At 41.6% G+C, this 15,509-nt stretch overlaps 1 protein-coding gene across 3 annotated transcripts in view; it reads left to right on the top strand.

Annotated features, from left to right (window-relative positions):
- The first annotated feature begins 3,284 nt into the window (after positions 1 to 3,284).
- The window catches only part of SNX31 (sorting nexin 31), a 37,230-nt gene continuing 25,005 nt past the window's right edge, over positions 3,285 to 15,509 (top strand). The window contains exons 1-4 of one of the 3 annotated variants that reach the window (XM_089517729.1): positions 3,285 to 3,432; positions 7,510 to 7,584; positions 9,099 to 9,213; positions 9,837 to 9,901. In XM_089517729.1, the coding sequence (XP_089373855.1) occupies positions 3,367 to 3,432; positions 7,510 to 7,584; positions 9,099 to 9,213; positions 9,837 to 9,901 (321 nt within the window). In that variant the 5' untranslated portion in view covers positions 3,285 to 3,366. Of the gene's footprint in view, positions 3,433 to 6,120; positions 7,585 to 9,098; positions 9,214 to 9,836; positions 9,902 to 15,509 lie in introns of those variants that run through there. The other 2 variants (XM_089517728.1, XM_089517727.1) reach the window with 2 other exon arrangements.

The raw sequence follows: 15,509 nt of genomic DNA, 5'->3' as shown, positions 1-15,509 counted from the left end.
CTACAAAAGCTTATGTTGCCAATTATTTTCTTTCAGTTAGTCTCAAAGGAGCTACAAGATTTTATCTGGTTAGGACCAAAATTGGCTAGAAGTCAGGATGGCTATATTTGGCCCCCAGTAAAAGCGGGTTATGTGGGATGGCAGCTGCCAACAGACAAAATGCTGAACTAGATTGGCCCCTGTTCTAGCTTAGCTTTTCTTATATTCTTAAATCAGTCCAAAAGCTGAAATATTAAGAAAATGTCTATGAGATTCTAAAGGAACTGTCAGAACAATATAAAATATAAGAAAATCAAAAGTACAGAAAAATATAGCTTATACAGAAGCATAGCTTTGGCAAAACAGGAGGCTTTTTCCTCATCTACAGAAAAGGTAGATTTCCTCTTTCTTTCTACAAACAAAAATCTGTTGGCAGGCCAGAAGTGGAGCAGTGTATCAACTTGGCAGTAGGTAGGGGACCAACAGGATTAAAATTCCCACTCAGCCATAAAAACCCACTGGTGACCTTAGGCAAGTCACACTCTCTCAGCCTCTGAGAAAGGCAAAGGCAAACCCCCTCTATACAAACCTTGCCAAGAAAACCCTGTGATAGGTTCGCCTTCAGGCTGTCATAAATCAGAAACTTGTAGGAATACAGCAGCAAATTTGCCTTATGAAAATTGCTACTGCATGATGAACTGATGGCCTGATACTTTTAAAATTTATTGATCAGATTTATGTGCGGAAAGCCTATCAATGGCTGCAGATCATGATGGATGTAAGCAATCATTAGGTTTTGGCAATCTTTGAGTACCAGTTGTTGGAAACAAAAAGGAGAAATTCTTATTAGTTTCACTAGTTCCTTTAAAGTCTACTCTAGATTATACCCAGAATAGATTTCCCATCCCAATGACACAGGAATCATCAGGTATCATTCCCCTCCTTATTCCTCCTGTCAAAAATTAATAAAGAAAGGACTGGGATGAGAATCAATGTAAAGGCTGCATACAAATGAAACAACAACAACAATAATAATAATAATAATAATAATAATAATAATAATAATAATAATAATAATGGACTAGGACTCTGGAGACCAGGGTACAAATTCCCACTTGACCATGGAAACCCACTTGGTAACCTTGGTCAAGTCATACTCTCTCAGCCTCACAGGAAGACAAAGCCAAATGCCCCCTGAACAAATCTTGCCAAGAAAACCTCATGACAGGTTTAGGTTTGCTGTAAGTCAGAAATGACTTGTAAGCACACAACAGCAAATTATTTTTATGCAGGAGTTCCCTGAGACCTATGGCGGGATACAAACCACCATATAGTACGTATTCTATACATACTAGGGTTAGGAAGGGGCGGTGCTTCCGCACCCCCCTAACCCTAGTACGTATAGAATACGTACAACATGGCGGCGCCCCTTCCACATGGGGGCCGCCATGTTTACGTACTGGACGCATAGCGTCCAGACGTGTCGCGGCGCCTATGATGTCGCGAATGCGCCAGCGGCACCTCGCGACGTCATAAAGGCGCCGCAAAAAAAGCTCCGAAATGGAGCTTCTTTTTTGCTCCGCACGGGAGCCGCGCGGTTTGGCTGCTGCAGCTCCCGTGCGGAGCAAATAGTGCCGGCGGGAGACCGCCGCTAAGCGGTGGTCTGTATCCTGCCAAAGAATTATTTCTAGGGTTCCTCCAGGATGAAAAGGTTGAGAAAGGCTGCTCTAAATCTTAAAAATTCTGATAAATTTGTTTCCCATGAACCCAGTGCCTGCAAATGGACAGCATCCCGGGATGGCATTCTTCATCGATAACTGTTAGAATCATTTTGGTTCCTTCTCAGTCTTCTGCAGTTGGAGTTTCAGTAGTTTTCAATATGACTCCTATTTGGTGATCATATATCATTGAACATGTAAGCTGTGCATAGTCCATTGATGTGACAGTCATTGTGATGGCATGATTGGAAAAGCCAGAACACAGCAGGAGGCCGTTTGTCCTAAATGACACCGAGGCACAGTGTTCTTTAAGACTTGTTCCACTCAGCCAAGGGTTACTTTCTGTAGTGGGCTGGGAGAGCTTGCAGCGGTCATTTTGTAACTCTGTATGCTGCAGAAAAACCAGAGGAGATGGAACAGCATAAGTCATTATTGAGTGAGTAAGCTGGGTTCACATTCTGCATATACTCTGGAGCTACCTTCACTCAGTACTTAAGGGCATTTGATTGCTGATTCATATTTGAGAGAAACTGGAGCGTGTCCAAAGGAGGGCAACTAAAATGGTATTAAAATGATGAAGGGTCTGGAAACCATGCCCTATGAGGAACGCCTTAGGGAGCTGGGGATGTTTAGCCTGGAGAAAAGAAGGTTAAGAGGTGATATGATAGCCCTGTTTAAATCTTTGAAGGGATGTCATGTTGAGGAGGGAGCAAGCTTGTTTTCTGCTGCTCCAGAGACTAGAACACAGAACAATGGATGCAAACTGCAGGAAAAGAGATTCCACCCCAACATTAGGAGAGAACACACTCCCTCAGAGTGAAGTGGAGTCTCCTTCCTTGGAGGTCTTTAAACAGAGGCTGGATGGCCATCTGTTGGGGATGCTTTGATTGAGATTTCCTGCATGGCAGAATGGGGTGGGACTGGATGGCCCTTGGGGTCTCTTCCAACTCTATGATTCTATGATTTCTTGAGCATGATGTATGGAGAAGAGGACTGTATTTGTTGTATGTTGTTATGTAATACATAAGCCCCTAGTCTGTCTAAAATTTAAATATACATACGCATTTGCAATCATAGCCATAGAGACACAAGACCAAAGACAGAAGCAGTATTTAATTGCCACAAATGCCTAACTGTATCAGGGCAGCCAAACCTTAAAGGGCTGCATTACAAGTTTGAATAGAGCAGGGGTTTTCTATTAAAAAGGAACCCAACTATAAGTATGCACATATATATATATGTATGTATGTATGTATGTATATACACAGCCAGAGGAGGCTTGTGCTGCATGTGAGGAGGGGAGGGCAGACTCAAAGGAGAGGAAGGGCTTTCAACAGAGCCACAAGAAGTAGTAGTAGTAATGGCTCCCAGTCTGGCCATGAGAGAAACTCGTCCCTGGTTAGGTAGGTCTATCAAAGGTAGACGAATAACCCGGGGAGGGGCGGCCCCTTGGGGCCCTGCCCAGCTTCAGGAGGAGGCTCCAGCATCTCCCTCCTCCTCCTCCTCCTCCTCTTCCATCACGTGGGGAAAACAACTACAGCCCCCCCCCCTCAGCCCTGCCCCATATTTCCAGAGCCAGCAGCCATCCAAGCTCCCATTGAGGCTGAGGCAACAGGAGCAGCAGCAGCAGCAGCGCCTGGTCCTTGCTCCTCTCTCTGGCTTTGGCGCCATGAAGATGCACTTCAGCATCCCTCTCTCTGAGGAGCTCCTGGAGAAGTTTGGCGGGCGCTTTGTGGTGAAGGAGCGCAGGGGCCCCAGGGCTGGGCTGGGCTGGGCTGGGCTGGGGTCCTCCTCCTCCTTTCCCAGGACCCCCCTCCTCCTCCTCCTCCTCCTCCTTTCTCAGGACCTGTCCTCCATTCCATCCCCTCCTTCCCTCCAGGAGCCATTGCATGTGGAGCAGCCCCCAGAAGCAGGGAGTGCTGACATTTCCACAGAGTGCTGCGCCTCCTCCTCTCCCAGCTGCCCAGGAGTCCTCATTTTGGAGGACCAAAGGGGGGCACCTTCCCCCCCAAAAAAGGCTAGGAAACACTCCTAGAAAGGGCCCCCTGCTTCCCAGTCTGGCTCAGAAATGGAAGGCGTTGGGACCGTTCCCTGCCTTGTTTGAAATGGAGGGCCGTGTCCGGGAAAAGGAGGAGGAAACCTCTGGTCCGTCCGGGTCGGTCCTCCATTTTGAGCACCGCTGCCAAGACCTGAGATTTGGAGGAGTTTTTGGGGGCTTTTCCTTTTGGGGAGGAGGTCCCCCATTTTCCCCCTGCAGGCTCCTCCGTTTTGTCGGGCTAAGAAGCCCCGGGGGGCGTTTCTGGAGGTTGGCTTGGGGGAAACGGTCCTCCATTTTGAGCCGAGCGAAGAAGCAGGGGCTGGCTTTTCTGTGAATGGTTTGGGCTTTTCTTTGGGGAAAGGTCCTCCTTTTTGCAGGACTAAGAAGCATGGGTTGATATTTCTGTGAGTGTTTTGAGCTCTTCCTTTGGAGAAAGGTCCTCCATTTTTGGGGTGCCTTGTCCTCCTTGGGGGTCAGGGCTGGCAGACGGGGGGCAGCAGCAGGGCTGGGAGGTGGCTGGGCAGCCATCTCAAGGGGGGCATCTGCTGCTTCTCCAGCAGCGAAGCCCCAGGAGGACCAGATGGGTTCACCTCAAAGGAGGACAGGGCACTGCAAAATGGAGGACCTTCCAGAAAAAATGGAGAACCTTTCCCCAAAAGCAACGCTCAAAACACAAATATCAGCCCCTGCTTCTTAAGTGCTGCTCAAAATGGAGGGCAGTTTGGAATTCCTCCTGGTCAGAAGGTGGAAGCGGAGGAGAGGTCCTGGAGAAAGGAAGGGGTCTGGTCTCCCTGCCCAGAACCTGCTGAAAGAGGAGGGGAAAGTGGTGGCACTCAGAGAGGCGGGCAGCCAAATGTGCCCACATCCCAACTGGATCCCCCTTTCCTAGGCTGCTTGTGTGCCAAGAGGGAAGGGGATTATGGAGGAAGGATGGAGAGAAAGATGGGGAGAAAGAGGAGGCAGGCAGAGAGGGCATCTGGACTTAGCATGCCCAAGGAAGAAAGATGCGGAGGGGCACTTAAAGTAGTGTCTGGGTTGGCAAGGGTGGCTTGGAAGGGTATTTTCAAAGGGAGAGTCAGTGTGGGGCAACACAGGTTTGGGGGGACCTTGCACAGTATGGAGGGGGAAAGCTGGCTGTGTGGCTGGCTGTCTGGCAGGCGAGCACATGGGGATGCTCTGTCTGTGGCATGTGGCATGGGGGCTGGGGATGCAGCTGGCGCTGCTTTCTGGGTGGAAAAGATGGGTGGAGGGTGCTGGCGTGACAGCCCAAGGGAGACAGAGCTCTAACAAATGGGAGTCTGGGTCTTTGCTGGAGGGAAGAAGCTCTGCTCCAGTGACACAGAACTGGACTGATGTGTCAAAGAAACCGGAGAGTGGAGTGTGTGTATGTACAAAAGAAAGAAAGAGAAGGACCACGTGGAAGGCTGCCATGTGGCTTTTGAGGGGGATAAAAAGCTTTGCATGATGTTGCAGGCTGCATCCACAGTGCAGAAATAATCTGCTTTGACACCACTTTTGAGTGTCATGGCTCAATGCAATGGAATTTGGGGAATGGTAGTTTGATGGCAGTGGCACCAGAGTTGCCACAACAAACTGCCATTCCCCAAATTCCATTGCATTCAGCCACAGCACTTAAAGTGGTGTCAAACCAGCTTATTTCTGCACTGTGGATGCAGAAGACTGGAGTTTTCTCCTTTGCCTGGCCAATAAAGCTGCCTCCTGGATGATGAAAGCATCTGCATAATTTCAAAGTAATAAATTAATGAACTCATGAAGGGGTGTCATTTTTTGCATCATGGACACTCCCGATACTTGTTTCTTGAGGGAATGTGGTATTGCTGAGGCTCTATGGAAAGAATGGGAGGAAGGAGGGGTGCAATGAAATAGAAGAATACACAAAAGCATATAATACACAAGAGGCACCATACTGCAGAGAAAAGAGATTTACAAATCTGAATGAATCAAGAAGTTGGACAGGAGCTGTATTAATATAATAAATATCCAGTAATACACAAGTGAACACTCAGCAATCACTTGCATATCCGTGACACATGTTGAAGGTGAAATGAAATAATTAATTGTATGATAACAATATATATTCAAGACATATACGGGTAACTGAAGTTTACCTATGTAAAAGATACATACAGCTAAATAAAAGCTTAACAATCAATTGCATAATGATAAAACATATTAAAGATGTAAATGGCTTGGCAGATGGCCAATCCAAGAACTCTGTTTTGAAATGCAGTCTTCCTCAAATGGTCGTCTTCATTTCAAATTTCAGTCAGCCTTAAAGTCTTGAATATGTGTTATTGCTACGCAACTAATTTTTTTTGTTTCATCTTCAACATGTGCTATTGATATGTAAATGATTGTTGTGTGTTCACTTGTTTCTGGATATTTACTATATTAATACAGCTGTAGCCCAATTTTTGAGGCTCTGTCAAAGCCAGGAAAAAAAGGAGGAAGGTGAAGGTGCTGTTGTGCCACAATTCAATTTTTGTTTTTTTAGGTCATTCAAGCAACCTGTGAAGCTTTGCATACTATTTTTGTCAAAAGTGATATTTTCTTCACATAAAGTGTCACACTGGGATACCTGAAGTTATAAACACCTCATCCAGAGCTGCAATAAACTGGAATAAGGGTCATTAAATGATTATTTAAAAAACAAACAGGAATTGGCAACCATTTTGGGTGGCGGGACACATTGGTATATGCAGAAAACTTTTGCAGCCCCTTGAGTGGGCAAGCCTAATAGTAGTGGATGGGATCAGGACACACATGCACAACACTCCTGCTTTTATCCTAGCCATATCTGCCCCACCCTGTATATTATAATAACAACAACAACATATTTCTTTCCTGCCTGTCCTCAAGATTCGAGGCAGGGCACAATATTAAAAAAAAAACCCAAAACCAACAATATATATATATATTGATCAAGCTAACTTGGTCAAGATTTCCATTTTCTTGTTGCTAATAGCAGTGCTGGAACAGGTACTGGTCTCTATGAACCATCTGGTAGTTGATTAGCAAAGGAAAAGAACAATAGGTACGATCTCCAGGCCAGACCTTAGAAAGATCAAAAGACTACGACTCCCAGAAACCCCAACAATTATGAGAATTGTAATCTAAAGAGATAATTTTAGCCAGTTCCATTCCTGACAGGAACCAGTCAAGGCTCACATGAAGCCAGCAGGTTGTTCATCTGTATTTTAAAATGTGATATCTGGCATGTGTAGACTGGGAAGAGAGTGTGTGCCCATCCCAAAGTTATGGGAATGCATATCTGTTTAATGGGAATTGAGACAGGCTCTCTGTCTATAAAAAAGATGAGAATCTAGTACAGTCAGCCCTGCATATCTGCAGATTTTTTTAACCCATGGTTTCAAGCATTTATGGCTTGAAAATATTCTTTAAAAATATACATTCCAAAAAGCAAACCTTGATTTTACCATTTTATACAAGGGACACCATCTTACTACAGCATTTTATTTAATGGGACTTGAGCATCCACCGATTTTGGTATCCATGGGGGGGGGGGGTTTACTGGAACCAAACCACAGCAGATACCAAGGGGCCACTGTATGCATATATGTATTTTATGGTTATTAAGGGATTCTATCATACAGAAAGATCTAAACCATTTGCCAGATCTGCATAGGGAAAGTTATGGGCTCTAAAAAGGAAAGCTGCAAGTGTAGATCATGTGAAGTCACTAATTTGCTTACTTCTCCCAAAAAGATTTATTTGGGGATTATGTATTTTCAGCTGTATTCTGTGTATCTGGAAGGCTTCCTTTTCTGCAAGGTTCGTTACAGTCAACTGCACCGCTGGAATGAACAGGTAAGGCATTTCCATTCATTAAGTTACTTATTTCATTATCACTGCTCCTTTTTCATATTCTTCCAGTTGACTTTTCACAGTATATGCTTCACAAAGAAGTGGAACATCTAATATTCATTCATTATCAATGTCCAGGCAGGGACAGAGTCACTTATGAGTCTCAACCATAAATATTGATGCATTCTTTGAACTTTGATAGATGGCAGTGTAAGTATCCTTTCAGCTTGAAGCGCCTGATGTCCTTCCAAATTTGTACATGAATGAGATTATCTGTAGGCTAGCAGTTTACTGTTACTTGAAACTTGGTGGATATGTGCTTTGAAAGAGGTTAATTACATTTATGCTCTCTCTCCATGCCCTTGAGGGCTCCTTCCTGAGGATCTTCTCAGAATTGGAGGGGGAGAATCAGTTTGCTCTTTCCAATTACAAAAGACAAGGACAGATAGGTTGTACACACCCCATAATTTTTGAGGAGCAAATAATGCCTGCATGGCTAATGGTCGCCATCAGATTGCAGGATGGGAACAAATTGCACGGTAGGAGAATATTACTGCAGATGAAACCTTGCTGCAAGAGGGAAAGTCTGTTTGCCTCATATGAAAATTCTTGAACATTAGGCAATTGTGCAATGGCATATATAGAGATAGATGGGGAAATGTGCACTATATTTGTAGCAGTAGCACAATTGCCTTATTCACAATTTTTAAACACCAGTAGAGAAAGGAAGCACTTTACAACTCAAGAGTAATACCCAAAGTTTGGTACCCATTACTTATGTCAATATTCATTACATATCTGCAGTGTTGTGCCTTATGATGATTCAATACTTATTCCCTTTCCCTTTTGACATTGTAGTTCTGTGAAAGGGGGAATGCATTTCTGTTATTTTGCAGCAGCCTGAGAGAACTATCATTCCCAGAACTAGGGATGGTGGTGTCAAAGAGAAGTCAGGACTATTAAACAGATGTGAAATCAAGATATGTTTTCTAATTAAACATGCCCTCCTTAGTCTTTGGGTAGATCATTGGCCATTTCAAGGGTGGGCAAAGAGCAGACCTGGGACTGCATGTGGTCCTCAGGGATGTTTTTGAGAAGGCACGACAGTTAACCTGGGTTGCTGCTGAAGTGGGGTTTAAATGATTGGATGCTGTTATTTTTGTGTGTATTTAAATTGTGTTTCTAAGCTGTCATTACATTTTAGTTTGTCTTTCTGTTTTTATTTGAATCGTGGTACTGTTAGTTACCTTGAGTGCCAGTTGTGGCAGAAAGTTGTGCTAAGAAATAAGTAAATGAATAAATGTAGGGACCATTGGCAACCACATTTAGTTGGAATGAACAGGCTAATATGGGCTTCTTTGTTAATGCTAACATCCTGGAAGGTCATTGTCATAAGAAATGTGTGCATGTGTATCTTCATAGCAGTGTACTTTCATTAGTTGACATCTGGAAAATTTACATAATTATAAAATATCATAAATAGATTGGTACCATGCTAAAGTTAGCTGTCTTTTCAGTTAAGGCGTGTCTTTGGACGAGGAGTGCCTTCCTTTCCTCCCAAATTCTACCTTGCAATGACAAAGTCAATGGCTGATGAAAGGAGAGCTCAGCTAGAACAATATCTACAGAATGGTATAGTGAATCTTTTTTTTATTTGGTTGTTTAAGCAAATATATTTTAATAATACATGATGCATACATTAACTTCTTGTTCTGCAGAGGAGTGGATCAGGCAGGAAAAGGTTTAACACTCTCTTCCAAATTTTGAAGTGCCTCTTGTGTGGGTTGGGATGTGGGGACAGTGAGCTATAGTTGTGGGAGGAAAGGGAAGGGAATTGAGTGCAGAGTATTTGCATGAGTGGAACATGCAACACGACTGCAGGAGGACGATAGACAGAGGATTTCCTAACTCACCTGTTTTCCTGAATTTGTACTCAGTAGTCAAGGAAACAGAGACACATCCAAGTCTCAGGTGGAAATCCTAAAAATGCACATCATATATCTGTGATATGAAGACTCTGAAAAAGAATTCTGTGCAATCCTTTCTGGATTCTCCATTGTGCTATAAAAGTCTTAGAATTAATTTATAAACATCTTTCAATGTTGTCTACTATCTCTATCTTGAATTGGTATGAATTATTATAGGTTAATTTCTGCATTGTTCATACAACGGTCTATGACAGCTTATGCTGCATATAAGTCACCTTCTCACTGCTTTAAATAATAAATCCTGATTTTTGTGCTTTTGCATTTCAGTGTCAATTGATTCAAGTATCACAAACAGTGATGTCTTTATCAGTTTCTTTAGGAAATTGCAGCAGGTAAGTTTGACTCTTGTGTGTGCTTTGAGCAACCAGTTGCCTTTGGTTGCATCCTTTTATTTACACTTTAATTTTACAACACCTGTAGAGAAACTTTTGCGTATGCAGGCTGAAACCAGGTTGTTATTAGAAAATAACAAGTGGAACCTACTACAAAATATTGCAATTGAGAAGTGTTTCTGTTCATGGTGCTAGCAATGACCTTTTGCAGGATACTCTATTCAGTTTCCGTAACTCCAGTTTTCTGTCTGCCTTCCCTCCATGTCAACCAACATCTCATTTACCTGAGCCCACCCAGGTTCCATGTTGGGCTGTTTTAAAGATTTTTCTTGATGACAATTCATTTTCATGTATATATTCCTCCACTTATTCAATTTTATTTCATCTATCATATTAAAACGTAACCTTGTGCAAGTTGCACACTTGATATGTTCATCAATTGAATATTTAGAGGAATGGCTTCTGTCAGATTCAGGCATATGGCCATGTTGTCAGCATATAATAGTATTGTACTCTAGATTTTATTCAAATATGAATGGCTCTGTTTTGATTCATGCGCTGCTTACTTCACTGTACTGGCCACCAAGCCCTGTTAAGAATTACACTGATTACAATTATAATTTGATTTTGAATTGATCCATTCTACTAATGTATGAGCCAAATTTTACAAAGTGACTTTAAATGATCTATATAAAGATGGAAATAATCTGATATTATTTTACCTGCATTTTTCTTTTAAATGTTACTTACTGAGCTGACTGCTATCTTGAACTCTTCCATTTTTGTAGTCTGTGGCTAAATGTAATATATATTTGTACTGAATTTACTTTTTTTTTCTTGTCATAGTAAATAATTGTTGACAACTATATTCTCCAGTCCTACCTTTAAGAATGCTGGTGCTTCTTGAAAGATTTTGTCTGGCCCAGTTCTTATTTTTGGAGGAGTAGTTCAATCTAATCCTTTTAAAATTTAATTTATTCTGTTTCTGTCCCAGTTCAGCCAGCAGGTTCCCAACAAGCTTATATACATCAGTTAATATGCAAAAACGCATAATAAAATGCTACCAAAGTAAATAATATTGAAATCAACATTTGGTTAAACATTAGGGGACAGGTGCATGCAAAGTATTCCATTTCAGTTTAGTATTATAGGCTATATTTCACAGGAAGGAACTGGCAAAAACCACCTCTGAGTATACCTTGCCTAAGAACACCCTATGAAATTTATGAGATCGCCACAAGTTGACAGATAACTTGAAGGCGCATGCACACATACACACACACTCAGAATCAGTGGTGTTTATCACACTATACTCTTATAGTGCTACTATTCCACTTTGACTGCTCTAGCTGCCTCCTGTTGCATTCTGGTATTGGCAGTTTTAAGAGGGGTATTTAGAATTCTCAGGCAGAGAACTTCTCTGCCTGAGAATTCTAAATACCCCTCCTTAAAACTGCAAATCCCAGACTGCAACAGGAGGCAGCTAGAGCAGTCAGAGTGGAATAGTAGCACTATAAGAGTATAGTGTGATAAACATCAGAATAACTATTTTTTATAACACTTGCTGTATCTGGGTTTGGGTTGAAGACAGATTGCTGCTTGTAGTGGGCATGCTGGCTGGAGGATTCTGGCAGTTATAGTCCAATTAAAAGCAGCAGCAATAACAATTTCTTTTCCCTACAGATTTCAATCCAGTAATACCTCCTTGTTATTCAAGTATGCCACTTAAATGGCACCAAAATTCTATTTTTTCCTTTTATATTCTAGGCAAAAGGGGAATTTACCTATTTGGTTGCTTGGTGATGAAATATTTCATGTTTTTCTGGTCCCTGAACAATTCCCTTTGTAAGACCTTATTTAAAAGATGACAGTGCTTCTTGGGATTTAGTGCTAAATAAATAAGCTTTGGGTTGTGTCAGAACAAGTAATGATAGGTATGTTGAGGTGAAAATGTCAACATCTTTTTTTCTTATAATGGTGCTGACAGCTCCAGTCTGGCACGTACTTAGCGGCTGGAGGTTCAAGTTGCAACGCTCTTTTTTCTGTGTCCTCTGTAGCTGACAATTTGGGTGTGAGCTATGGGCCAAAAGGTGCAGTGTAATAAGGCAGGGGGATGGGGCGAACCCTGCAAATCTTGGAAGATAACTCATACGGGAGAAAAGCAATTATATTGTAGAACTACTGCTGTTTGACAATTCTTTAAATGCTGCAGCTGCATTCTATAGAAACCTGAGATTTGTCATTTTACAAGATCTTTATCCTTCTCTGCCAAAGAGTGCCGGTGCCTCACAAAACTACAGATCCCAGGATTCTGTAGGATGATGCCATGGCAACTAAAGTGGTGTCAAACTGCAGTATTTCTAGTGTAGATATATCCAAAATAACAGTGCAAAGTGAAACAACAATAATTTTTCTCAGTACTTTACTTACTTAAATCCATTTAAAGCCATAACATTATAGCAAGGATATTTATGAGGTATGCCAGAGAGTCTTGTGGCATCTTGAATGCTAAGAAATTTAGTATGGCACAAACTTTTGTGGACTAAATCCCATTTCATTGTACACATGCAGCAATCAAGGCTGGTGGCTGCGATTTGTGTGAGGTAATGAATCTACTCCAGGTTTTAGTCTAGGAGAGTTGTCACATGAGAAAAGAATGCCGAAATGGAGCAGGAGAGTTGCAGCTTTCTCTGTGCCTCTCTGCATGCTGTCATTGCACTTCTGTTCTCTTCCTGAAGGAGATGGTTGTGAAAGCGTGCCTTTTATTGTGCTGGAAAAACCTGTTCGACAAAAGGCACACTTTTATGACCATCTTCCTCAAGAAGATAACAGAAGTGCTACGACTGAATGCAGAGAGGCACAGAGGAAACCGCTACTCTCCTGCTCTGTTTTGGCTTTCTTTTCTCATGAGATAAGGCTCTAAACATCCAAGGAGCTGTCTGAGGTGATGAAGAACCCAGTCCTCAAACTAACCTGTGGATAGTTCTTTAATTTAGACTAAATCTCAGAGCAAATTTGCTGCCCCATTGTCACAGGAGCCATTTGTCTCCACATACATGAGGTTTAACCTCATTGGCAGGAATATGTTTATATGAGTGAAGGTGGAGAGCTTGGAAAGGTTACCTTTTTGACTGCAACTCTTAGAAACTGTCAGTCTGACCAGTAGTCTTAAAGGCTGGAGGATTCTGGGAGTTATAGATGAAAAAAGCAAAATTTCCAAATGGTGGGAAAGGGGGAACAGAAGAATTAAAGGGTGCAAAGATGAAGTGCAAAGCATACATATTGTGATAATTTATTCAGAGTTTAAAAACTTAATCCTATTCTCAAATTCAGCCAGCTATGGGGTGATAGCATATGGTGGAAGTTCTGCTAGATGGTGAAATGCCAGTTGTATATTCCCCAATATACTTAGGAAATGGCTAAAACTGTACAGAGGTGGTGGCAGTATAGGATGCAATTTTGTAGCCTGTATTCCTCTAGTGTATAACCATACATCTGGCTATGGAGGAATTTTACACCAGCTTTGGATCTGACACAAAGAATACCCCCCCCCCCCAATTAAAACTGTTGAGGGGAAGAATAAATAATAGAATTAGAATTAGCCACTTCCATGACTCCATGTTTAGAATATGGCATAACCCAATCACACTATACCACTGCCAGTATATTAGCAATCTTTTGGCCATGATAATGCTTTTTTTTAAGTGCATGCAACAATTGAGTGAGGTCATATTAGCAGCTTCGTTTTTTTAAATATATATTCATACTTTCATATTCACTTTTCCTTGGTGGGGCTTGAGTTTCCAAACTGCAGGCACTATACAGAAACTACCAGTGAATGTCTGTGGCTGCCCTGGTTGTGTACCCTTGGTTGTGTCTTCAGCTCTTGTCTACAACTTGGAAAAGCCATAGCTGGAGGTTCTTTTTTTTTTTTTTTGGGAGGGGGGGTTGTAATAAAATGGGATAAAGCTACTTTCTCAGGCTCTGCTTTTGTCCCAGGAGGACTGCATGTGTGCTTTGCAAGGCTTCTGCCCATGGAGTGATGGCATTGTTCTCTCCTGGATATTCTCCTTCTCTTCCTTCTTAATTCACTTTGTACATTAAAAATAATTGTAAGAAGATTCCTTTAGGAATACCTGGGGCCTTTCAGATGTAGGGTCATTACTGACTGTGTTACTGGGATGAATGGAATGGGGGTTCTGTGGCTCCAGTATTGCATGTTGTGTGCATATAGTGATATGTGTATTCTCTGTGTGTGTGTATTGGAACGTTGTCTCCATCATAAAGTCATTGACTGTCACAGGATATTGGGGTAGATGTTACTGTTGTCTTCAGCACTGTCTCTGATTGGTGGCATCATTTTTGGTTTCATTTTTAGCCAAAAATCAATTCATTGTCAGCATCCTTCCCAGCTCAATTGATATGGTTTCCATAAATAAAATAACTCATGTTTGAGGCATTTTCTGTCTATGTCTTTCTGTGAATATCCCAGATAATTGATTTTTACTTAAAACTGTTGCCAATTCAGATTATTTGACAGCCAGGATCCAGTGTCATCTTTCTTATGCATAGTGATACAGTTGCATAGAAAGCTAGCATACTTTCCTTTATATATATTTCGGGTAGTCGGGACTGGCTTAACAATGGTACATGTGATGTCAAGATATAGCATAAATTTTCATGCCATTTTCCACAACTAATTGATTAGAAAAGTCATGAACTTTATGTATATACTAAGCTTCCATTCTGTTTACTCTGTATTTTAAGTGCATTTAGATTGAGCAACAGAAAGCAAATATTGAGCCAGTATTAAGGAAACTTGTCAAACAGCTATTAATGTAGATGTTCAATATTGCCTTGTAAAATATTTTATGGGACCTCAGTGGACTTTCTATGAAAGTTGTAAATGAATTATGAAACTGATGAACAAATTTGTTGTTAGCTTTTCCTTCCTTTTGTTAAGTAACTACTTTTTTTTTACTAAAACAGCATGGCCCTAAAACATATTATGATTTGTTGGCATGAACTATGCATAAATGTAGTAACACATTTAATTGCTTTGGTTGGGTATGTGTTTCTCAAGAGAAAACATTTCCAATTTCCATAAAAGCTTATGTTTTTGTTTCTAACATTTTGTTCATATTCTTACAATCAAAAGGTAAAACATGACAGTATTTTTTCCTATGCATATGTCTTCATACACAAAGACATTCACGTATGGTTTACAACAGACTTTTTTTTAAAAATCAGCACTTACTTTTTATGTCAAGAAGTTACCAGAGTACTGATATATTGTCAGCCTGGCACTATGTTCCTCACAGTGGAATCTTATAATCATAGGACAATTGGAAGAGACCATAAGGACCCTCCAGTCCATCTCCCTGCCATGCAGGAATACACCATCAAAGCACTCCCAGCAGATGGCCATTCACCCTCTGTTTAAACACCTCCAAAAACATAGACACCACCAGTCTCCAAGGGTGTGTGTTCCATTATTGAACAGCTCTTACTATCAGGACAATCTTCCTAATGTTTATCTGGAATCTCTTTTCCTGTAGCTTGAACCCATTGCCCTGTGTCCTAGTCTCTGGAGCAGCAAAAAACAAGC

The sequence above is a fragment of the Sceloporus occidentalis genome, unplaced genomic scaffold (genome assembly GCF_023333645.1).
Source record: "Sceloporus occidentalis isolate IW3139 unplaced genomic scaffold, rSceOcc1.0.p SCAF_3, whole genome shotgun sequence".
Taxonomy (NCBI): Eukaryota; Metazoa; Chordata; class Lepidosauria; order Squamata; family Phrynosomatidae; genus Sceloporus; species Sceloporus occidentalis.
The sequence above is the reverse complement of the archived record's forward strand: the minus strand, read 5'-3'. Positions and strand labels throughout refer to the sequence as shown.